Source organism: Mustela erminea, chromosome 7 (genome assembly GCF_009829155.1).
Source record: "Mustela erminea isolate mMusErm1 chromosome 7, mMusErm1.Pri, whole genome shotgun sequence".
Classification (NCBI taxonomy): domain Eukaryota; kingdom Metazoa; phylum Chordata; class Mammalia; order Carnivora; family Mustelidae; genus Mustela; species Mustela erminea.
Genome location: NC_045620.1, coordinates 58,748,633 through 58,772,731, shown reverse-complemented (window position 1 = coordinate 58,772,731; position 24,099 = coordinate 58,748,633). Strand labels below are relative to the sequence as shown.

At 39.5% G+C, this 24,099-nt stretch overlaps 1 protein-coding gene across 2 annotated transcripts in view; it reads left to right on the top strand.

Moving 5' to 3' along the window:
• The window catches only part of SLC9A4 (solute carrier family 9 member A4), a 62,836-nt gene extending 39,288 nt beyond the window's left edge, over positions 1-23,548 (top strand). For both annotated transcript variants that reach the window (XM_032351710.1, XM_032351711.1), the window contains exons 8-12: positions 4,478-4,639; positions 9,947-10,043; positions 14,910-15,041; positions 16,249-16,336; positions 22,572-23,548. In XM_032351710.1, coding sequence (XP_032207601.1) covers positions 4,478-4,639; positions 9,947-10,043; positions 14,910-15,041; positions 16,249-16,336; positions 22,572-22,927 — 835 coding nt within the window. In that variant the 3' untranslated portion in view covers positions 22,928-23,548. The remainder of the gene's footprint in view (positions 1-4,477; positions 4,640-9,946; positions 10,044-14,909; positions 15,042-16,248; positions 16,337-22,571) is intronic.
• Positions 23,549-24,099: the final 551 nt, after the last annotated feature.

The following is a 24,099-nucleotide window of genomic DNA, read 5'->3' as shown; positions in this document are numbered from 1 at the left end:
GGGTCCTTTCTATGTGATTCTATACAAATGCCAAAGTCTCTCTTCTCCACCACATCTCATATTCAGAACACATTCTCTTCCTGGATTTTAGTCTACAGCATATTTCTTATGTGGCCCTGAAGAGAGTTTCACTCAGAATAAGGAAGATGAGAGCTTGGGAGTTAAACAAAGCTATTTAGTGAATGTAGGAGTTGACAGTAGTTGAGTTAACCAAACGACAGAAGTTTTCTTTCTAGGGCTTGCCAACATATTGATGTTGGTGATGCGAAGAGAAACTGACTTTTGGAAAGTCTCGCAGTCGAGATGCGTAGTGGCACCTAAATGAGAAACTGAGAGCTTTTGTGTGGGGTCTTTAAGTTTTATTTTATTTTTTCTTTATTTTGTGAGTCTGTGGGTAATCTATTTTTACATTTTAATTCCAGCTAGTTAACATGCAGTGTTATATTAGTTTCAGGTGTACAACATAGTGGGTGATTCAACACTGCCACACAACACCTGGTGCTCATCACAACAACACAACAAATCCACATCCCCTGTTTTACCCATTCCCCCCACCACGTCCTCTCTGGGAATCATCAGTTCTTTATAGTTAGGAGTCTGTTTCTCAGTTTGTCTCTCTTTTTTCCTCTTTTCCTTTGTTTTGTTTCTTAAATTCTATATGGTGAACTCATATAGTATTGGTCTTTCTCTGACTGATTTATTTTACTTAGTATTATACTTTCTAGTTCCATCTATGTTGTTGCAAATGGCAAGATTTCCTTCTTTTAGATGGCTGAGTAATATTCCATTTTATATATTACATCTTTTTTATCCATTCGTCAGTCAATGGACACTTGGGCTACTTCCATTGTTTGGCTATTATAAATAATGCTGCTTTAAACATAGGGCTACATGTATCCCTTTGATTTAGTGTTTTAGTATTTGGGGTTAAATATTCAGTGGAATAATTTTTGGATTATAAGGTAGTTTTATTTTTAACTTTTTTTTTTTTTAGGATCTTCCATACTGTTTTCCACAGTCGATGCACAAATTTGCATTTTGAGTGGGCTCTTTTTTATGAAGTAAAACGGACAGTCCTCATAGTGTTAAAATAGAACTTAATATATGTAAATGTCCACCAACCTAGAACCTAGGTCATGGATTTTTAAAGTCTAAACCTGATAGTTCACCCAGTGAAAAATCATTTAATATTATTCCATTTGGCCAAATTTATACCAAATTTTCTAGACACTAAGCAGTAAGACACACTCAATGCATTCCAAGTCCTCACATTGCTATAGACAAGGTTTTGGGGGAAAGAAAAGAGAAAGAGCCTGAATCAATAATGATGATCCATAGAAGAAATGCTATAACAGAGGCAAATGCATAGAACTATAATTGTACAGAGGTGGGAGTACATTTTGAAAATACATGAGGAGTTCTCCAGGCAAAGAAGAATGGAAAACATGCCAAGCAGCAGCAGTAGCAGCAGGATATTTCAAAATTTAAGGCAAGAAAGAGCACAGCATGGTTTGGACACAGAGAAAGGGACGTGGTGAGACAAGAGGTTGGAAAGACAGAGATACACTTCTATGGCACAGTGCTAAGAAACTCTATACAGCCACTTAATGCTATAAAATTCCATTTGATGTTGAACATTCATATCAAAAGAGTCTTAAATAGAATAGTGTAAAATAGAAGAGTAGTGGAAACAGTTGACAAAGCCAAAAGACAAGTTGGCAACCAGAAAACAAATAACCCAAGCCAAGGAATGGGCAGAAGACATGAACAGACATTTCTCCAAAGAAGATGTAGAAATGGCCAAAGAACACATGAAAAAATGCTCAACATCACTTGGCATCACAGAAATACAAATCAAAACCACAATGAGATACCCCCTCACACCAGTCAGAATGGCTAAAATTAACAAGTCAGGAAATAACAAACGTTGGCAGGAATGCAGAGAAAGGGGAACCCTCTTACAATGTTGGTGGGAATGCAAGCTGGTGCAGCCATTCTGGAAAACAGTATGGAGGTTCCTCAAAAGGTTAAAAACAGAGATACTCTACTCAGCAATTGCATTACTAGGTATTTACACAAAGAATACAGATGTTGTGATCTGAAGGAGCACCTGCACCCCCAATGTTTATAGCAGCAATGTCCTTAATAACCAAACTATGGAAAGAGCCCAGACATCCATCGGTAGATGGATGGATAAAGTAGATGTGGTGTATATACACAGTGTTATATTACTCAGCCTTCAAAAAGGATGAAATCTTACCATTTGCAATGGCATGGATGTAACTAAAGGATATCACAGTAAGCAAAATAAATCAGAGGATGAAATTATCATATGGTTTCATTCAAATGTGGAATTCAAGAAATAAAACAGAGGATCATAGGGGAAGGGAGGGGAAAATAAAATAAGATGAAATCAGTGAAGGAAATGAACCATAAGAGACTCTTAATCATAAGAAATAAACTGAAGATTGTAGGAGGGGAGGTGGGTAGGGGGATAGGGTAACTGGGTGATGATTAAGGCGGGCTCGTGATGTAATGAACATTGGGTGTTATATGCGATTGATGAATAACTGAACTCTGCATCTGAAATTAATGGTACACTATATGAAAATTAACTCAAATAAAATAAGACACATTTTTAAAAAAGGAAAAAGAGGTAAACAAATGGGAGAGTAGTACGATCATACTTGACTTTTGAAAGGCAAATAACAACAGCGATATGGAAGCTGAATTTGAGAGATACTGTGGGTGCGAGATGTGTAAGGGGTATCCACATGGACGTAAGAATTTCATCCTGTAAACACAAAATAAGCCCCAGGTACTATGCTAGCTGTTTCATATATTGTATCTTACATGATCTCCTGAATCGCCTGTGTTAGTCCTATTTTTCTCATTTTGAAGCTGAAGAAACCAACTCCAGGAGATCAACTAACCTACAACAGAACCTTGATTGAATTTAGGTCTGGATTTAGAACCTCTTCTGTTTTCAGTGAGCCACAGAGTTTTCAGAATCATAGGGATGAGGAACTAGCAGAAGGCAGGCATGGGGACTGGCCAGGGGCTTAGGGAGAGGACAGTGAGGAAAGACAGTAAGAGTGACTCTCAGATTTCCAGATAGTGAGTCTAGGGGGATAACACCACCATGACGAAATGTGTAGACTAAGAGAAGAATGTTCGGTTAAATAATACCAGGGTGTGAAGAGGGGAAGCTGAATGAGGACAGGACTCTGAGAAGCTTCATTCCTCTGGGACAGGTAAGGAGGAGGAAGAGATTTGGAAGAGACCTTTAGGGAGGCTGAAAGGGAAGCAGGTGTGGATCAGGTAATGGAGGGCACAGAGGAAATGACCCGGCGGCCCATCAGGAGAATCCAGGTGGCACATGGGGCACCCCCCCGTGTTGAACAGTAAAGGTCAAGGTGAGCTCGGTATGAAGAGTGTCAGGGAGGTCCTATGGGTGGGGAGCAATGCAGTGGATTGACCAATAGGCAGGAGCAACAAACAGCCTCTCTCGAAGAAAGGCAGAAAACAAGAAGGCTGAGGAGTGAGCCCACTTGGAGCAAGAACAGGTCTGGCAGGAGCCAAACGTGGGTCCTAAGGAATCACAGCCTGCTAACCCCAGAGGAGACTTGACTTATAAAGGATCCATCTGCTTCACAGACCAGGAGACCAATCACCAGATAAGAAGGCAGCAGCCCAGGGAGTTGCTTTCCCCTCCAGAAAATAAAGCAGGCACACAAATTACTCTTTGAATGTAAAATGATTGGAAGTGTTGAAAATTCCTACTCCAAACAAATAGCCGACTCCAAAGACGCCATATGCGGACATGCAGCTCAGTCTAATGGGTCAGCCAGAGGTTTGCTACAATAGTCAGCGGCCATCAGCGCCTAGCCTATTCAGCTTCCCCATCATTCAGACTGTCAGGATATGTGGGTTCTCCCCCCCACTGCTCCCTCTTGCATTGACAGGAATCAAAATGATCTGCAGCATAATGGGCAAAACTACTGTAACTACTGGGCCATTTAAATTTATTGGGTTCTGGTTGAATAGGCCAGTATTACTGTAAGTGCAGCTGCCACTGTTGGGAGCTGTTAGAATGGAACATTTGTTCAAAAGCCTCAACCCCTCATTTCTTCTCTTACAATTGGAGCTGAGCTGAGCTGGGCCTCCCCCGCTCCGCACTTATGCATACTTTCTGCCCTAATTGCAGCTTGTCCCTCCCTTTTGTCTAGTTGATTTTCAATGTATTCAGGCCACTAGGTTATTCTTTCTTTATTAAAAAAAAAACATATATAATAAAAATAAAATATAAAAATATAAAATTCCTATTATTTTTAAAAAATGTGTTCAAAGACTGAATTTTCATCACTATCCTGGTGTTCAGAACAAAGTGAGGTAATAGTTTGTTTTAGGAAAAATACATACTTCTGTAACACTTACAGAGATTAAAGGTGTCCAAACTATTGGTTTTTGTTTTTAGGTTTAAGAAGTTTGATCACAGATATTTACGGAAAATCCTAACCCGAAAGAACCAGCCCAAGTCCAGCATTGTCTCCTTGTACAAGAAGCTGGAAATGAAACAAGCTATCGAGATGGTAGAAACTGGGATCCTCAGTTCCACAGCCTTTTCCGTACCCCACCCGTAAGTCCCATATGTCCTTTGATCTGGACTTTCCATATCAGAATTCCTAGGAGGCACTAACTCATCGTTTCAATTACAGATAATACGACTCACCTAGTTTCTGAACATTACTTTTTAGCAAAAGTTGCATGCTATAGCTGTATGACTCCTTACCTTGGGAAGGAGGGGCAAGTGAATTTCTAGAATGATGGCATAGTTTACAAGACTTTCTCTTTCTCTTTTTGATTAATTTCTATCCTTTAACCCCAGTTCATTTGATTTTTGCTAATTGTACACTAATAATAATATGTATTTCTCCTGCAAGTCGTTTATTTCTCTTCCTGTCTCATATGAGGAGGAGAGACCCAATCAGCATCCTTTGTCACTAGCTGGGATTAGGGGTTGAGGGGTGGTAACAGGAGGTGTGGTGGTTGGTGAGCTAGTTACATTTACCTGCCAACCCCCTCCCCCTGCCCACTCAAGGATGGCCAGGTTTCTTTCATGAAGATGTTTATGAGGGATGCCTGGGTGACGCAATTGGTTAGGCGTCTGCCTTCCACTCAGGTCATGATCCTAGGGGTCTGGGATAGAGCCCCACATCAGGCTCCCTGCTTGGTGGGAAGCCTGCATCTCCCTTTCCCAGCCACTCCCCCTGCTTGTGTGCACTCTCTCTCTGACAAATTAAAAGATATCTTTAAAAAAAAGGAGTTTATGAATTGAGGAAAATTACTCAAATTTCTATAGGAGAAGGAACACTGCCATCCCGTCCTCTTCTGTAGACACTTGATCATGAGCTCTAATTGAGTCTTCAGTTTGAAAAGCAGGTTGAGATAAGAGCCAAGAACAGATCGCAGTAAAAAGGTCGCTAATGACTGAGTGTGATCTCGCATCCCTTACTTGCTAATGAATCAGAAACACCCTTGCCTTTCTTCCGAGCCCTGAGAAAAATCTTAAGTCCGGTCCCTGAGGGCATCTCAGTGTAAACAGAGCTTTCTGCCTTATTTCTCAGTGAGACTGTTTTTGTGGTTTGCTTGTTTGTTTTGGTGCTCCCGGTTGCCTGGCTTGCTTTAAGGAAACTTCTGATCTCAAAATGGCAGTGTGCTAACAAATATTTATTGGCAGTGCCATGGGGAGCCATGTTAGAGCCTAAGGCAGAAGAAAAAAAAAAACACACAGAATAAACCTCAGTATTGTCAATCCTGTCTTTATTTAAAATGTTGATATTGTACTCATCGTGGATTGTTTTCTTTTTTACAGTGACCTTTGTTTTCTAAAATATTGTGTTTGCATTCTATTTAACTTGACTGAGCTTTTTGGTATCATCTTGGGCCCAACCCTGTTCCTTGGGTACCAGTTATGTGCCAGGGACTTCAAGCTGACACAGTCCCTGGCCTTATGGAGCTCAAACCCTAGTGGGGTCATGGCATTAATTAAAAAAAAAAAAAAAAGTCTCACAAACTTATAATCCTAAAGTCTAGGGAGCTATGAGAGTGAGAAGAGGTGACCCTCTGGTCCCCAGGCATTTGACCTGCCCACTGAAGAGGAAAAGGGGAGTTAATGCCCTGCAGGAGGTCTGGATAGCTTCGGGCACCTTAAACCATTAGGAACTTCCTCAACCATTTGCTTAGTAGTCCTGTGAGCTGTTGGTCTAAGAATGTAGGGGCGCTTATCTCAAATGAGAATCAGGCTGTCATGTGCTAAAATATATTTGCAATCTCTGTATTACGTTGCATTGGTCGTATGCAGCCAGCCCAGCCTGTAGTAACCTCAAGGCAGTTTCCAAGCCAGCTTTATCTGGAGGGATCCTTTCTGTTGAGTTCATTAGTTTTTGGACATTGATTCAAGATTAGTAAGCGAGCCCAAGAGGTTAGAGACTTTTTCCCCACCCCCTTAATAGCCCAAACCCATGAGTTAACTGGGTTAGGAGAGGAGATTCTTTTACCTGATATTTTATACAAGTTTAATCGTATTTAAATTGCATTCATTTGATCTCAGAAATCTGTACGACATCAAGCAAAAAGGAATTCCTCTCCCAAGATCAAAGCAGCTAATTTCTTCAAAACAAACCTTCATACAATAATAGGAAAAAGAAGTGTGTACTCAGCTCGCTTTTTATTATTCTGTATGAGATGATAACAACAAAATGCACATATATTTTTTTCTTTAGAAGTTTAAGCAATTGTTCTACGAGAGAGTTAGCTTTCCAAACTCTGTGAACCTCAGGAGAACACTGTCACCAGAAGTTGTCAATAGCACAGAGCAGATGGCCTTTCTTCTACGGAATGCCCCCGCTTTCTTGCATGGATTATGTTATTTGACCTTCGAAACAACCCTAAGAAATAGATAGAGTGTGTACTTGGATTGTTATTTTAAACAAGAGGCACCTCGTTTCACCAATGAGTAGGAAGCTTTTACAAATACCAGACAATAAAGGCTCAAATGATTAAAAGTGTCAAACCCTTAAAAATATTTGATTAATACTAGAGATATTGAAGTGTGTTTAAAGTTATAGGTATAACAAACTACAACTGTAGAACTTCAAAGCTTCATCCTTAAATGCTCCCAAAGAATTTTAACATGTCGTTTATTTAAAAAAATCCATAAATTACTTTATTGTAGTTGAAGAATTTTTCAGTTGATCACACATTGGCAGGTAGAGGCTTACATTTATGCTTCTTATACCGAAGACTCCAGAATGAAGATTCTGGTGCCATTTTCATTTCCATAATGAAACACTGTATCATGAGGAGCCAGGATCTCTCCTACACCACTCTTCACTCATCCTAAATGTTGGTAGTCTACATGACCTTTCTAAAAAGACACAAGGAACCCCCACACAGAGAAGAGCAGTTGAGTCCCATTGGTTTATCAGAAGATGCATTCTTCATTTACCTTAACATACATTTCTTATGGATTTCATGTGTGAAACTATCACAAGAGAAAGGGTTCTTTCAAATGAATCAAGGTATAATATTCGATCTTTTAGGAATTCATATCATGGCATAAATAGAACATCTACTAGATTTCATATTTATATTGCTGTATTTCGAACTGAAGTGTCTTTTTACATTATTATAGCATCTGATTAAAAAAAGCTAAGAGTAATGTGAACCTTTTATGTAAAAACATTTGGATTCAGATTTTCCCAGTTTGATCTTAATAGTCATGAAATTACTTTTATTTAAGGTGCCAGAAATTTCCTTTATGGATATTGAATGAATGCTCCAGTGACAAGCATCTCTCAGCTTATAATTTTATTTTTTTGACCTAGAGATTATTTAATATTTGGTTTTTCTAAGGTTTATATCTCTCTGTGCTCACAATATGATCATCTCAGGGATGATTTTGCTAATGAAGTGGCATGTAGAAAACCCCAGGTATCACCTTGCCTAAATTAATAATTCCTCTGTATAATGTCATAGCTGTCGCTTCTCAGTGTGGGTCAGTGTGAGATAATGCCTTTGGGATCCCTGTGTTACACATCTAGCCAACAGCCTGAATGGACCTTAATTAAGTCTAATCTTTCCCAAAGTGGCCAATTATAAACTGGGAAGGGTGCCAAGTGAGACCTATTGCTATCTTGAGTTTAACTTCGCTATTATCTTATGGTTTCTTTCCTATTTGGTTGTGAATATCATTATGAACATAGGAAATGTAACTTTTCGATTAGTTCTTTTTTTCTGCTCAGCAAGAAATTTCTTCCATCATAATAAAGGAATGTGTTCAGATTGTGGGAATGTGTAGGTATATCTCAATCAGAATAAATTTTACTTCAAGGACTTTTCAATAGTGAGGTTGAAATGCCCTGATAATAATGTTTAGATCACCAAGGGTGGTAACTGAATATCAATAGTGTTGACATTTGCAGCTTTGAGATATGGAAACTCTGATTTCAAGGATTTTGTAGAAAGGGCATTAGTCAGTCTACAGATAGGATTGCTAAATAAACTCTGGCATGCTGTGATACCTGGTATCTGAGTTCTTAGTTCTTAAAAATATTTTCTTAAACATATTTTCATAAATATTTTTTCTTAAAAATATTTTACCAATTGTACTTACAAATGCACAAAAAGTACTCACAAGATGTTCTTGCTATGTTGCTACTAATGTTTAAAAAAGTGGCCTGTATTGAAACCAATAACTACTGATTTCTGTGATCAGAAATCTTAAGACCTTTTGCAAGCAGATAGTAGGATCTCTGTGCCTTTATGCACCAAGAAGAGCTCCAGCAAAGAAAGAAAAAAAATCAACATTCTGGGAGGTTTTATACCAAGATATTAAGGGAGAGAAGAGTATTAAAAGATGTATTTAATTTTCTTTAGTTCTCTCTTTTTTGTTCTTATTTTTTATAGTGAACATATATTATTCATACAATGAAATGCTTATTAGAAATTTCTGCCACTAGATTAAAATGACTGAAATCAAATATATTTGTCACATGGGAATTCTGCACATAGCAATGTCATGATTTTGAAACCCTTAGAAGACAATTGTGCATTGACTGATAACCTGGACATGACTTGATATTTAAACTCTTTCGGGGGCACAGCGAGGGGGGGGTGACGGGGAGGGCTCATGGTGAAGGAAGCCTTGGGGAGCTGGTCATGCGGAGGCAGAGAGCAGTCAGTGGCTTCTAGAATCTCACAGAGTGCCCAGTGTCTCAGAGCTGGGCTGGCTTTCAGAATAGAAATAGTCCAAATAGTCCTTGTAAAATATGATTCTAGTTTCTTACAATTATTCTTTAACCAACGATAAAATTCCTAAAGGGACCATTCCAAGGTAAATGTACTCACAGAATTTTAGTAGTCCCTTAGATCAGTGTTATTCAAAATGTGGCATGTGGATGGTGTTGTCTGTGAGCTGTTTGTCACCTGTCTACAATGAGATCAGTGCAGACCTAACCATGAGCCAGTCTTGATGAATACCCTTATTTCCATTGAATCTAACAGTAAAACATTTGGTTCTAATTTTATAGTATCTTTTTAAACATTTATTTTCTAGCAATTGATTTTTGTTGTATTTTACCAGAGTGTCTGCTCATTACAGATGTGGAGGGAAAAAATAACTGGTTTGTAACCACCTTCAACTCCTTTCTAAAAAATGAGTTAGTTCCCACATAAAAGCTTTAGGCAAGGAAACCATATTTTCAAAATGGTAAGTCAAGACGCATGTATTGTGTCTTACTAAACTTACTAAAATGGTAGAAAACATTGTGTTAAAATATGGGTTCTGGAACTTAGAACTCCCATATATATATATTGACACTTTTGTGGCGCTCTTGCCAGGATGTAAGAATAATGCTTGGCTTCCCTCCATTGATGTTTCCAGGGCCCAGAGGATACACGGAACTAAAAGGCTTTCCCCGGAAGACGTGGAGTCCATGAGGGACATTCTGACACACAACATGTACCAAGTTCGACAAAGGGTGTGTATAAGCCATCTGACTTGTCTCATTGCTTGGCCTTGGAACCAGTCCTTCAGGAATCCTTTCTTGTTCACATTATCTCCTCTAAAGCAGCCTTCTGGCTAAACCATTTCTTTCTGCCGGATTTGGAGAACAGAAAGTTAATTGTTATTTTTCTGCTTAAAAAAAAAAAAAAAAAAAAAAAAAAAATGGCACATGTGTTGTAAAAAGGAATGCAGATCCAATTGCAAGCCCTAGGGGTCAGGCTGCCCTAGCCCTGCAGCTTGGTACTTTCCAGACCAACAGAGATGAACAACAAGTGGTGGAGCTCATTCACCACACCACAAAGAAAGAGGGCACCAGGACGCCAATGATATGCTCAATCTGTTTGACTGTAAAAGAGCTTAGAAAGTTGAGATGGTTATTGAAATGCTGAAAGCCTACATTAGAGGAGATGTATTAAGTATATTATATTTTAATTTGGGGAAAGTGTATGGAGTCTATACTACCACTTGGGAACTGGTGGAAAGTATATAGTAAGAACATTCCTGGGGCAGTGGGTGAGTCCTTCTGAAATTTTGATGCAGTCAAATGACATTTAAACTTGCAAAATCTAATTATGAGGTGGTTTTTGTTTGTTTGTTTGTTTGTTTTTTCCAGTTTGAGGATTCTATTGAACATGCTAATTGGCTAAGTATGGCTACAAGTAAATTTTTTTTGGGACCTTGGTTTTTGTGACTATGTTATAGATCATAGTCTTGAGTGGGGCCAAAAAATTTCATCAGGTTAAAGCCCCCTAGTTTCAAGGAGAAGATGCTGAGGTTAGGAGAGTTGTTTATCTGACTTGTTGAAGGTCACACAAGAAAAATCCAAGTTAAGAACCAGGTCTTCCAACTGTCTACCCAGTGCTCTTTCCATGACTCCAGCCTTACGTGATCCAGTAAAGTGAATGTTCTCTCGCTACTTGTTTTGGAAAGGTCAGTGATTAAGGGGAATGTGTCAGCAAAAGACTCTGCACCTGCTGAAGGAATATAGGTCAGCATCAATCATAGCAAGCTTAGAGTAAATTTAAGAGCTTTCAAATCATTCCAAGTGAAACTGTTTCAGTAAGACTATCACATTCTGATAAATAGTTAGATAAATTCTTAAGATCTTCCTGGTTTGAAGAATGTCAGCTGGTTTCTTGGGGGCCAAGCTCAAAGACAGGGTGAAACTAGCCTTTTCCCCACGTGAACAAAGGTTGAATTTAAGGAAAGGTCCAGAAATGGAGAGCGAGTTCCTGGGACTCCAACCCAGCTAAAATGAAGTTAACTAACCATTCTCTCTTTCTTTTCTTTCATGAAGATTCCCAGACAGCCAAATGTCTTCTTTCATAAGTACACCTATTTAGTCTGTCCTCCAGGTTTCTCCCATCTAAGCAATATAGTATCTTCCCTTCTTACTGCCCCCAAATAAGCAGATAGGTCAGAGAAGGTCACACAGGGAGAACATAAATAATAAACAAAAGGGAGTTTCAAGCCCCTAAGTTGGCTTTTGCCTCCACTTTTGTTACTTTGACAGAGTGAGCCTTATCAGTCCTTCCCTTCCTATCTCCTTTCTTACCCCATCTTTTATATAGGTCATGTGACTCCCCTTTTCCCTGTGGTCCTCTAGCCCTCTTGAAAGAAAAACTGCTCTAGAGATGCAATGCAGGTCACGTGTCTCCTTGGTTTCTAGTGGGTGATCTACAGTTTTGAGGATTGTCACAAAAGGTGACATCTGTTGTATCTAGCCTGGGTGGTAGGTCACTGGACCTCACACAGTGTGGGGCTGATGGCTGGGGCATTTCTCATGGTCTCATCTCACAAGAGGCCATCCTGGGAGTCAGGAGTCACTTCAGGGCAAGGGTGGGCTGAATGCAGGGTTTGACTCTGGGGATCCTGATTCATAGTTGATCTGGAACTGAGCTGGTCCATCGCACCTGGGAGGGCTCTGGCCATTCCTGTTTGAAGTCACTCCCCTCAGCACGTCCAGTATCAGATTGTCACTGCTGGACAAGTTAAGAACTAGCCTCTGGAAGTTCCCATTGGGACAGGCCTCTGGGATACAGAAGCTCTCTGCAATGCCCTGAGAATGGAGATGGAGAAACACTCTCTTTAAACGTTCAAGGGAAGAAACTGACCTCACCTCAGACTCTAAGGATAAGTCAGAGGTTGATGGGCAGTCCCCTGGGGTGGCCTAAATGATCAGGTCACACTCAGAATTCTCACACACTTTCAAAGAAGGAAAACAATTTATTCAACTTCAATTCTCTTCAGTCAATATTTAATACACATCTATAGCCTTTTCCCATAGAACTCAAGTTCTAGGGGGAAATACAGTCTTTCATCAGTCACCAGCTCCTTCATTAAAGAGCTGGACTAAATGAAACAGAGTGAAGGAAGCTGCATATACGTTATGTGCATAGGACCTACTATGCTCCCTGCAGACAAGCAAGGATAAGCACATGGGTGATGTGATATCAGGTTAAATAGAACAAAAAATGTCCACATGTTCCTCAAAGTACAGGCTTCAAGTCAAGGTATAGGAAATTCCTACCAGTAACAAGCATACACACACACACACACACACACATATATATACACACACAGACACTCATATATAAGTGTGTGTATATAAACATACACACACACTGACTTTACTTTTGCATGAATTTAACGTTGATAAAAATTATAAAAGTTTGTCTTGGGATTCTAATACTCTGTTTTAAAATGTTTCTGTGATAGTATCATGTGTCATTCCTTAATATCTCTGTCTATACAGTGAGTGCACTGAAGTTGAGGTTCATCATTAGTGATGGTGGATAAGAGTCCCTATTTCAAACATATTTCAAAAATTTAATTTTTTGCCAGGTTTTTATCAGATTGGTTAATTTGTCAAGAGTGGCTTGTAAAGATCTCCTATCAGGAGATGGTGAAAGTTAGCTTTGCAAATTCTTCATCCTTCCCCTGGCCTCCAACCTCTGCCTTCTATATGGAACTCCTTTTAGACAATTGTCTGTTTTACGAGGCTTAGTTACCTAACAGATAATGAAAGCCACAAATCTACTTCACTGGCTGTATAGACACAAAAAGACAAGCAATAAACTGAAAACTAGTGAACCAGTGAGGTTGACTTCCTACTCTTAGTCAACTCCTCCTTGTTACAAACATCCTCTTCTGTTCTGGGAGGAAACTAGACCATCCCCTATATTGACCAGGGAAGGGTCTATTATAAATCTACATAGTAAGTACAGAGAAACTTAATTTCTTTCATATTTTTATGAAGATGAATGGAAACACAAATGTTACTATTCTTTCCTTACACTGGAGATCATCTTATAGCATCTCCTAGAGTATGTACTCCCCACTTAGGGAACCCTTAACCTGGACGATGGAATCTCATCTCTTGGCAGGTTGTCCCTAGGTGCTCCGCCACCCCCGCCCCATACCTCTGTCTCATTTCTCACCATGCTTTGAATTAAGTACTAAATTTTCCTGTGGTAAACAAATTCCCAGCTCTGCTCCAGTAGGTCCTCCTCTTTCCCATCACATTTTTTTCAGAGCTATGTCTTATCTCATGTGTTCAGTCTTCCTGAAGGGAACATCTACTCATCTTTCAAGAGTCAGTCCGGGCAATGCAGCTTTCCCACCCAAGACTGGATCAGTGCCCTTTGCCTGTACTCTATAAATCCCTGCAGACCCAATATCATAACACATAACATAGCACATAACAGTATATGCTTGTTTGATTCCCCAAATAGACCACAAGCCTTATGAAGACCGCTCTTCAAAATTATCCATTTTTTAAAAATCCTGTGCTTACCATGGCACCTGATACACAGAACAATTGCCCTTCTGCTAATTGGAAATCCTTATCACAATTTTCATTAACCAGGAGCACAAGGACCTGTAGTTTGAGTCTGTTACCTGTATTCCAGTGAGACTGGTATAGTCACTGTTGCACAGTGAAAGGTACAGAGAGAAGAGATTCCAGTTTAAGTACTTTGTAAACATTTGAAGACCAGTGTTGGTCTGTGGTTTAAGACAGGTTATTGCTGGCCTGGTGAGAATAAGGAAGAAAATTTTTTTTTTTTAAGATTTTATTTATTTGACAGAGAGAGATCACAAGTAGACAGAGAGGCAGGCAGAGAGAGAGAGAGAGAGGGAAGCAGGCTCCCTGCTGAGCAGAGAGCCCGATGCGGGACTCGATCCCAGGACTCTGAGATCATGACCTGAGCCGAAGGCAGCGGCTTAACGCACTGAGCCACCCAGGTGCCCAGGAAGAAATTTTTTATAATGATAATTGTTTCAGTTTGAAGGACTACTCTTTAATCGGTAATTATATCTTTCCTTCATTTTGGTTGGGAAAAAACCTCTTCCTTTTTAAACAGTGATGGTAATTGGTTGATTTTTTTTTTATGTGTCTTTAACCAGAAAAATGTAAAAATAGCAACCTTAATGAAATTCCCAAAGCAGTTTTGACATTTTCCTCATCCATTGGATCCAAACATTCAGTAAGAACTGTCCAGGCATAAAAAACACGACCGGGGAAAATGGGTGGGTATGGGGCAGTTGAAGTCCACGGGTATCTCACTGCAAAGATACAAAAGAGACAGTACAGGGGGACAGCAGGGTTGTGTGGGCTGGAAGGCATAGGCTCCAAACCACAACTCTCTCCTGATAGGGTGGCCTCAGTCACAGGCCTTTCTTCTCAGGGGCCACCGCTTGCTCCCCTGTAATTGAGGCAAATGCTCGGGTGGCCTCTTCGATGTCTTCTTTCTCTTAGTTTGTGATATTTCCATGGACTCCAAAAGCCATGGTGGTTTGGAAATGTCCTGACGCATTTGACATTCTGTTCCTTCCGCAGACCCTGTCCTACAACAAATACAACCTCAAACCCCAAACAAGCGAGAAACAGGCTAAAGAGATTCTGATCCGCCGCCAGAATACCTTAAGGGAGAGCATGAGGAAAGGCCACAGCCTGCCATGGGGAAAGCCGGTAAGGTGGGGTCCATGAACACACCTGGCGGCTGTATCAGTCCCTCTCCCAGGCCTCCTCTGTGACGGCCAGTGGTAGTTACACAAAGCCAGCACCTTGCTGTAATACAACAAGTAATACAAAAGCAAGAAGGCACAGGACATGATACAACTTCCCTCTGGGTCCAGAGCTTTAAGGTTCGTGGTTAGGGTGGACCTCCCAGATGGGTCAGTGTTGGGAGCACAGTCCCTGGGCTGTGAGTCTAGATCAAGTGTCATGGTGGCCTTGTACTGACCATAGGGGAGCCTCCATGGACTGGGGCTCTGGGGTCTAGGAGGCTTCCTTCTCTCCCAGAAAGATCTAGGGAAGAATGAGTTCTTACCCAGACTCTTGGGCTTGTCTTCATATTACCACGGTGCATCTGAACTATGCTATTTGAGGCCACATCAAACAATTTCACTGGAACTTCCCGACAAAGGTTACGTCTGGATAGATTCTAATTTCTACCCTAGTCTCCATGGCTCAAATGTAGTGATAATAGGATAGTAATAATAGCACTAACTGCGTGAACAGAGGGTTAAGTGGCCTTGTTCAAACATTTTAGTTTCACACTTCATCATTTTCAAAATAAAATCAAAGTATTCAACCTGTGATCCTGTAGGAATGCTTACCTTAAGCACACATCTGACAAGCTAACATTAGAAGGTACCTGTAAACTTCCTAGTGATATCTTATTTGCAAAGAATACAAGTGCATTCTAATGTATTACTTTATCCTCAGACTCTTTCCATGAACGGTGAAACACAGGCATTTTATCCCCTTTCTCCAGACAGTGGAACTCCAGTACAAAAAGGCTAGTTGGCTTATCCCACTTAATCATAATTAATCCAATGAGTAGAATACATAGATCTTCATACAAAGATCGTCGTAGATCTCTATTTCTTCCTATAAAAATACAGCCCAATAACCCATAATTTTGTTTCCCTTAATAAAAAAACAAATGTTTTCCAAAATAAAATCATCCAAGGGGTTCCCTCATGGGAGGGAAAGGAAACACATATTGGAGACTGAGGCATTCTGCTGTCTTTAAACCAGAGAAACAGGAGTACAGGCAAGCCTGTAATTTACATGAGATGCCCAGTGTGGGCCTGTGGCTCCCACTGTTTCCCATGGGATAATCTGAATGGCAGACTCACCTATGCTTTTCCTTTCTGCTTCTTACCCACAGGCTGGTACTAAAAACATCCGCTACTTGTCCTTTCCCTATGGCCACCCTCAGCCAATAAGAAGAGACCCGAATGTTGCTGATTTCACAGGTAACCTGCCTGCCTGGCTGTTCTTTTCCTTGTGCTTGGTTTACAGACACTGAAATTTGAATTTTATCTCATTTTTACCTGTCATAAAATATTCTTCTTTTAACTTTTTTTTCAGCCCCTTAAAAAGGTAGAAACTATTCTTTGTTCACAGGCCATATGAAAAGGCAACAGGATGGATATAGCCCAGAGGGGATAATTTGCCAGTGTAAAATGGGCACTCTTTGGAAATATTTGAAAAATTTTAACTCAAATTAAATATTTGAAATATTTAGGAATTAGCAGAATTCTCCAAATTTGGTTAAGTCTTACTAAAATAATTTTATCAAATTTACAGATTAACCATTTCCCTTTAATGTCTAATTTTTAAGTAGAATTCTTAGAATTTTTGAAGCTGTCTATTATTCTAATAAAGGCCATTATTGTATATGTAAAATGATTCTCCCATCCAAGTACTAACCAGGCCCGACCCTGCTTAGCTTCCGAGATCAGACGAGATCGGGCGCATTCAGGGTGGTATGGCCGTAGATGTAAAATGATTGTCTATGAGCAAAAGATGATATATAATATATAATATGCCATATTATCTATTTAAATTTTTCCAAATTTTTAAGACTTAAAAATCGATTAGAATTCAAATAAGCTAAATGTATCAGATTTTAGAATTCAGTCTTTGAAGAGTGAATATAATTATTCTTCAAAATGAAACTTTATTTTCTTCTGATTTAAAAACATGCTTGATATAAAATAAAAATCAATCAGTAGGAAAAAGTATAAAATAAGAAAGTTAAAAGCACTTGAAACCCCAACAGCAGGATATAATCACTATAGAACATTATGGTAAGCATTCTTCTATAATTCTGTCTGCACCATCCTGATCTCTACCCTATCTGTACTTGATAAAAGAAAGAAAGAAAAAAACACACAGTACCATATTATCCACAAAATCATTGTGTCTTATTGCTTTGGAATTTTTATAAATTGTCTAGTATACTCAACCATCTACTATAGACATATTTCCATTCAATTGATATGAACTAAATAATCATTTTTATGAGTAAATAACAGTCAATTATATAAAATAATCCTAGCCTAGTCAGCCAAATCCATATTAATAAATATTAAGGTATTTTATTTTTATATGTAATATGAGAAATGATATATAATAAGCTCTTCAAATCACTTGTGATTTTTTTTTGCACAAATAACCAATTATTGCCTTAGTATATTTTCTTGGAAGCAAAATTTGGGGGTCAAAAATTGCATGTATTTAAATTTGCCCTCACACCAACAGTCTATGAGAAAGGTCATTGCCAATCATTTCACCATCACTCAGACTTCCGAGTAAACTATGATGAGATAGGATAAAATTTATATACTATATTAATTTTTATCTGAGTCTGTTTCATTTTTAGTAAGGTCAAATCTTTTCATATTTTTGGAAGCAATGGTATTTCTTCTTGGGAAGTTTCTGTTTCTGCTTCTGGCAATTTCTTTTTTTCTTTTCCATTGTTTATTTTGTTAAAATAAATTAGAAGAACACTGTTTAACAAGGATATCATCTATTGTCTCATGTTTGTTGCCCATGGTTTATCTTCCAGTTTCACATTTATCTGTTAGTTTTTAGATATATTCACCATTCAGAAAATTTTATTCCAACCAATCAGATCTGCTCCATCTTCCACAGAAAAATTAAAAAATGATTTACCCAATGTTTTTAAACTTTAATAGTTTAACAATTCCATTTAAGTTTCAAGCATTTGAGATATATCTTTGTGTAGATTAAGACAGAGACACCCTTCAAATTGTTTTCCAATGGCTGTGCACCTGCCTCAACCCCATCTTTTCCTCTAAGATGAGATGCCACCTTTGCTGTGCTAAAGTCACTTATCCTAAGAGAGTTCTGGGCTCTTCAGTTCTGTTTCATTGATCTAGACATCTATTCCCAGAGCTCCTTCTGGAAAGCAGTGCCATTTTATGTTATAAAAGAGTTAGTCCACAAACAAAAGTAAACAAAACAAAAGAGCACCATTGTAGGGTGTACAGTAAATTAATTTCTAACAATCTTCCTGGTACAAATAATCTGGTGCTATTTATTTTGTTTGAATGCATAGAAAACATGAAATTCTCATGGTCATTTCTTGTGATGAACATCAATGTCACATGCTCCTGTAGCAGGAGACTACCACATAGCAATCTCACTTGAGCAAAATGTGAATTCCTCAATAAAGCATTATTAACATGATACAGTAGAATGTTAAAGAAATACTATACCTTACAAAGTGGGATTTATTCCAGAAGTAGGGGTTGTTTAACATTTGGAAATGTGTCTACATTATTCACCAGATGAATAGATGAATAGGTCAAAGGATCCTGTTCTTTGAACAGATGTCCTAAAAGGCATCTCACTCATATTTTCCATAAAAATAATAATATACTAAGGACTTATATAAAGAAAACACAAAAGCCTACTTCTTCGTTCTCTCTGTAAAGAGGAGAATATTGATTCCTCCTACATAGACCAGTGTTGTCCTGAGATGAAGCCAGTCAATGCATACAAATCTCCCAGAACAATGCCTAGAATCAAGTAAATGAGAAAGAAATATTACCCATTATAATTAGTACTACTGAGGAACATCAAAAAAGACTTGATGTGGGTAGCTAGAGGTGTTCTTGCAAAGAAAGACACTTCCGAATTGCCCCTTGAACATGAATTCTTCTGGGAATGAAATGAAATCTTCAATCTCCAATGCAGTATTTTTCCTTCAACTGTGCACAACTGGCTCAAAATTTTTCTTAGATGAGCAAAAATCGTGGTTAACCTAAAAATCTGAGACGGGAAAGTAATAAGTGAGACCTATTTTTAAATTTTTTCAAGTATTTAATTTTAATTCCAGTATAGTTAAGATACCATGTTATATTAGTTTCAAGTGTATGATATAGTGATGCAACAATTTTGTCCCTTACTCAGTGCTCATCAAGATAACTGTACTCTTAACCCCTTTATCTATTTCACCCATCCCCCACCCACCTCTCTTCTGGTAACTATGTTTGCTCTCTATAGCTAAGAGTCCGTTTCTCGGTTTACCTCTCTCTCTTTTTTTCCCTTTGATCATTTGTTTTGATTCTTAAATTCCACATGTGAGTGAAATCATATAGTATTTGTTTTTCTCTGACTGACTTATTTCTCTTAGCATAATACTCTCTGGATTCTTTCATGTCATTGCAAATAACAAGATTTCATTCTTTTTGAAGGCTAAATAATATTCCACTGTATGTATATACCACATCTTCTTTATCCATTCATCAATCAATGGGCACATGAGCCTCTTCCATAGTTTGGCTGTTGTAAATAATGTTGCAGTGAACATAGAGGTGCATATATTCTTTCCAAGTGGGACTTAATTTATAAGCTATCCTTAATAAATTTTAAAGCATTATAATAATCAGAGTTAGACTGAAATAATTCTCAGTGTGTCTCTGGGCACAATTATTTGAATTCACATTCTCTCCAAACTTGAAGTCTTTCTGCACCAGGACAAAACAAGGAGTGGCCAGAGAGCTTCTAGGGGAGATTATGGAGGGATAGACAGCATCCAGCCAACAGTCTCTGGGTAACCAGGCTGTGACTTGGGGAACATTCTCCTTTCTCACTGTACCCTTGCTCTCCAGTATTGGAATATACCTTAGTCTAGATGTGTGGAGGCTCCACATACTTTTCCAAGGCTCTTCTGTAAAAAGCCAAGGCTCACTTGGTGCTATACGTAGAGAACTCCTTCCTGGACACCGACCTCTCCTGCTCTGAGATAGCTGACAATCCATGTGGATTGGGGAAAATGAAAGAGTTCTGGAGATGGACACACAGCAATGTAAATGTACTTAATGCCACAAGATTATACAATAAAATGGTGACAATGGGGGGAAAAAAGGTTAAAATGGTATGTTTTACCAGAATTAAAATAATACCATGAGGAAAGGGAGCAGGGAGGGTTGCACCCAAGGTCTAGGTCTCTAAACAGCAAATTTTGTATGAGATAATCCATGGTCACCCCCTAAGTGTCAGGCTCTGCTTTGCCCTATGCAGAAGCACTTCCTGTTTCTCCTTGGGTGCCAACGTCCAGAAGTTAAAGTGGAGGATAGAAGAATAGATGTTCAGATTCTGCTGCAAGGTCTCCATTGATCTCTCCCTGGAACTGCCGGCCTGGGTGTTGCAGGCAGGAGGTTTTGCAATTGGGACAAAGCCCAGCCCCAAATATTCCTCCTTCCTCTTCCCCTTTCCCCTGGCTTCTTTCTCCCCTTTTGGACACATCTACTGACTTAAGTTGCGTGGAACCTTGTAAGTTGTCTGTTCAAGCCTCTTCCTAGGGTTTGGAACCTATTTTCTAATAAGCAGAGGTGGTCAGGAAACATCAACTATAATCTGTGTGCTGATGCTGAACATACACTTAGAAGGAGGGGTAGGAAACCCGGAGGGGGCAAAGGGGAGGGACAAAAGACCGCTCTTGGGGCAGAAGCATCCAGGCCATTGTTTTCTTAGGTAATATTCCAAGTACCAAAGGATCAAGAGGAACTTTTGTTCCAGGTCAGGTCATGGAGCACAAATTAAAGGGAGGTAATGAAAAAAAAATGGACAAATATTCTGAACTAATTTTTTTAAATTCAAACAATTGATTCCTGTCCCCACTCCCCTCAACTTCCAGGCTACGTTCTGAGGATAATTCAATCACATTAGGAAAACATTAATGAACAGGTTATTTTAAATTTTTCTGATGGCTCAGCACATTTCGTCTTTTGTATACCTGTGTGCGTATCTGTTCTAGCTGTGGGGTTTTTATTTTGCTTTGTGGTTTTTTTTTTTTTGTTTTGTTTTGTTTTGTTTTTTAAAGAGGGAATAAAGAGTGGGAGAAAACTCTGCTTTCAGATTTAAATATGAAGTTCTTAAAATGCTTAAAATCTCAGGAGACTATTTAAAGGGAAAATAAATTTATAAGGTTAAAACTTAAGGAAATGAGAATAGATGAGATTTGCGAAAGATATTCCCTTGAAGATGAGTGCACAGTAAGTAGGGAAAACACAATGTCCTAGGCATGGATGAGGTCTTTGGAAGGTCATTCGAGAGGGGATGTTACGTAGATACCCAGTGGTTTCCTTCTGCCCTTGGCGTAGCCTCTGACCTGCACATGGCACGTATCAGGGAGTGAGGCTCAGTGTGGCAGAGAGCAGATGTGCAGCTGGACAGATTCCGCTAAACTGCAGACCCATCTTCACTGTGTGATACTGGAAGTCACTTCACCTCTTGAAACCTCAGCCTCTTTACCTGTGAAATGGGGATGCTAACTATACTCATCTCCAAGGCTTGTCATAAGGGTTAAATGGCATTGTAGATATAAAACAGTTAGCACAGTGATGGGTGCATAGCGAGTTCTCCATGCAAGGACATGTCCACTATTATCATGGGCTGTCATGTGCCAGCGGTAATCTGTTCACCTCTGACTTCCTTTGAAGGGAGGACATCTAGTCACTGTGGCTTTGCCACACATGGCTATCTGCTGTGGCTCTCTCCCACCCATTTTTCCAAGACTGGCTCTTTCAAGGTCAAAGGGATGAAACTCAGATTTAATGCTTTCTGGTAACCATGGATTCAAAAGCAAACCGACTGGGGCACCTGGGTGGCTCAGTCAGTTAAGTGTCTGCCTTCCACTCAGGTCATGATCTCAGAACCCTGGGATCAGGCTTCCTGCTCAGCAGGGAGTCTGCTTGTCACTCTTCCTCTGCGTTCCCCACCCCTACTGCTCATGTTCTCTCTCAAATAAATAAATAAAATCTGAAAAAACAAAACCAAACAACAACAAAAAATCCAAACCAACCATGTTCCTATCACAGTTACCATGGAACCTTCAGTTAAACATTGGTCTCTGACAACACAAAGCATCTTTGGGCCTTATGGCCTAATGCCTATGGCCAGTTGATCTGATTTGTAAAAAAACAAAACAAAAAAAAAAAACACTCCCTTACTTACCTGAAGGAGCCTGATACACAGGTTTCAGTGCATTTCTGTTTATAACCCAGCACATATGCTTCTATTCTATGCCTTCACTGGGGCAGGGAAAGTGAAACCCGTGACTGTGAAAACTGGAACCTCAAGGACTCTGTTTCACTCTGAGTTCTTGCCACCCCGATACGGCGTCCTCTCTGACCTTCAGTCGTATTCTTTCCTCCTCTTGTCATATTTTCCTAGGTGATGACAGCAGCGATTCAGAGCTCCCATCCATCATGTTCAAACCACACCCTCGAACAGGGACACTTCAAGAAAGACGGCTGACACAAGAGATAATCCCAATGAAGAGTTTTCCCAGAGAAGGGAAGCCATGGCACTTTGGGTATCCAAGAAACACAAGCCAAGAAGAGCATGTTGGCACAGGCAGAAGGGAGGCACTACGGCCCAAACCACTGTTCCACGCAGTAGATGAAGAGTTTGAATCTGGAGAGGAGAGTGAGGAGGAGGCCTTAGCAGGTGGGTCCCGATGGTCAGCAGAGCACAGACCCAGCAAGCAACACCACAGGTCCCACAGTCCATTGCTCCAAAGAAAATAATCTCATCATCCACAGGATTGTCTCCATGTATTTCAAGAGTCCATTTTCCTATTATTGTGGAAGAAGGATTTTCCAAGTTTCAAAGAGAGCTTCTGAGTTTATTTTTCAGAAGATATTAGACATGTATCTATTAGAGGAAGGGGGATTTTTCTGGAGAATGACTTGGAACATATTTGTAGGCTCTGCTACATTCTTGGTTGGTGTACTCTGCAGGTGAATTCCCTAAAAGTGATAAATATTAATCATCACAGGGATTATTGCTAAAATTCCCAAGAGTGTGTGATCTATGAAATTCATTGAGATACAAGCATGATTGGTCAAGTAATTCACCTTGACTATCTGCATGTGCAGCTTATAAACGAGTTAGAACTGGAAAGGGCCTGGGAAATCGCCTGGCCCAGTCCTCTGTGTTTACAAATAAAGACGCCTTGCCCAAGGTCCATGGTGAGTTGCTGCTTTCAAAGCTGGCTGTACTCTATCTAGAGAGAATGCATTCAGTTTTCATTTTCATGTATACTATGTGAGAATTATACTTCTTGGGAAAGGCAAAATTTGCCACAACATGGCTATATTTAATCAGTAGCAATAATAAATGGATGTGATATGTTCTAGAGGATTAATCTGTGAACCATGGGCTTGTAGTCTATTTTATAATTGGAATATTTATTTTAAAAACGAAATAGCCATACACAGTCTTTAATAATGATGACATGAGCAACAAGTATTTATTCGACATGTAGTTTTAGGCTGTGATACTGTGCCCTAGGGTTGGAGACTATTTCCCAATTTAATTTTCCATCCTCATCACCCCCAGACTTGACCTTGAGCCTCACAGTCCAGATGGTCTAGCTCACCAGCTTTGCTAATGACTTTATCTTTCCTCCCTTCTTGTCCTCCCTCCCTCTTCCCTCTGCTGGCCACCTGTAGATGAACACATATTTATTTGTTGTGTGAAATGGCTGATCTATCATAAACAATTAAGCATACTATCCTTGATCATTGCTATATTTGGTATCTCTAATCATCCCCAAATGATTTAATCATATACATCTTTAAAGGATGCTTTCTGATGCACCCTGCTCTCTAGACCTGCCTTGATCCCCTTACTCAGAAGCAATGAAGTGATCTGCTTCCTCCTGGGTGTCCCACATCACTTTGTGTGTGTTACAGAA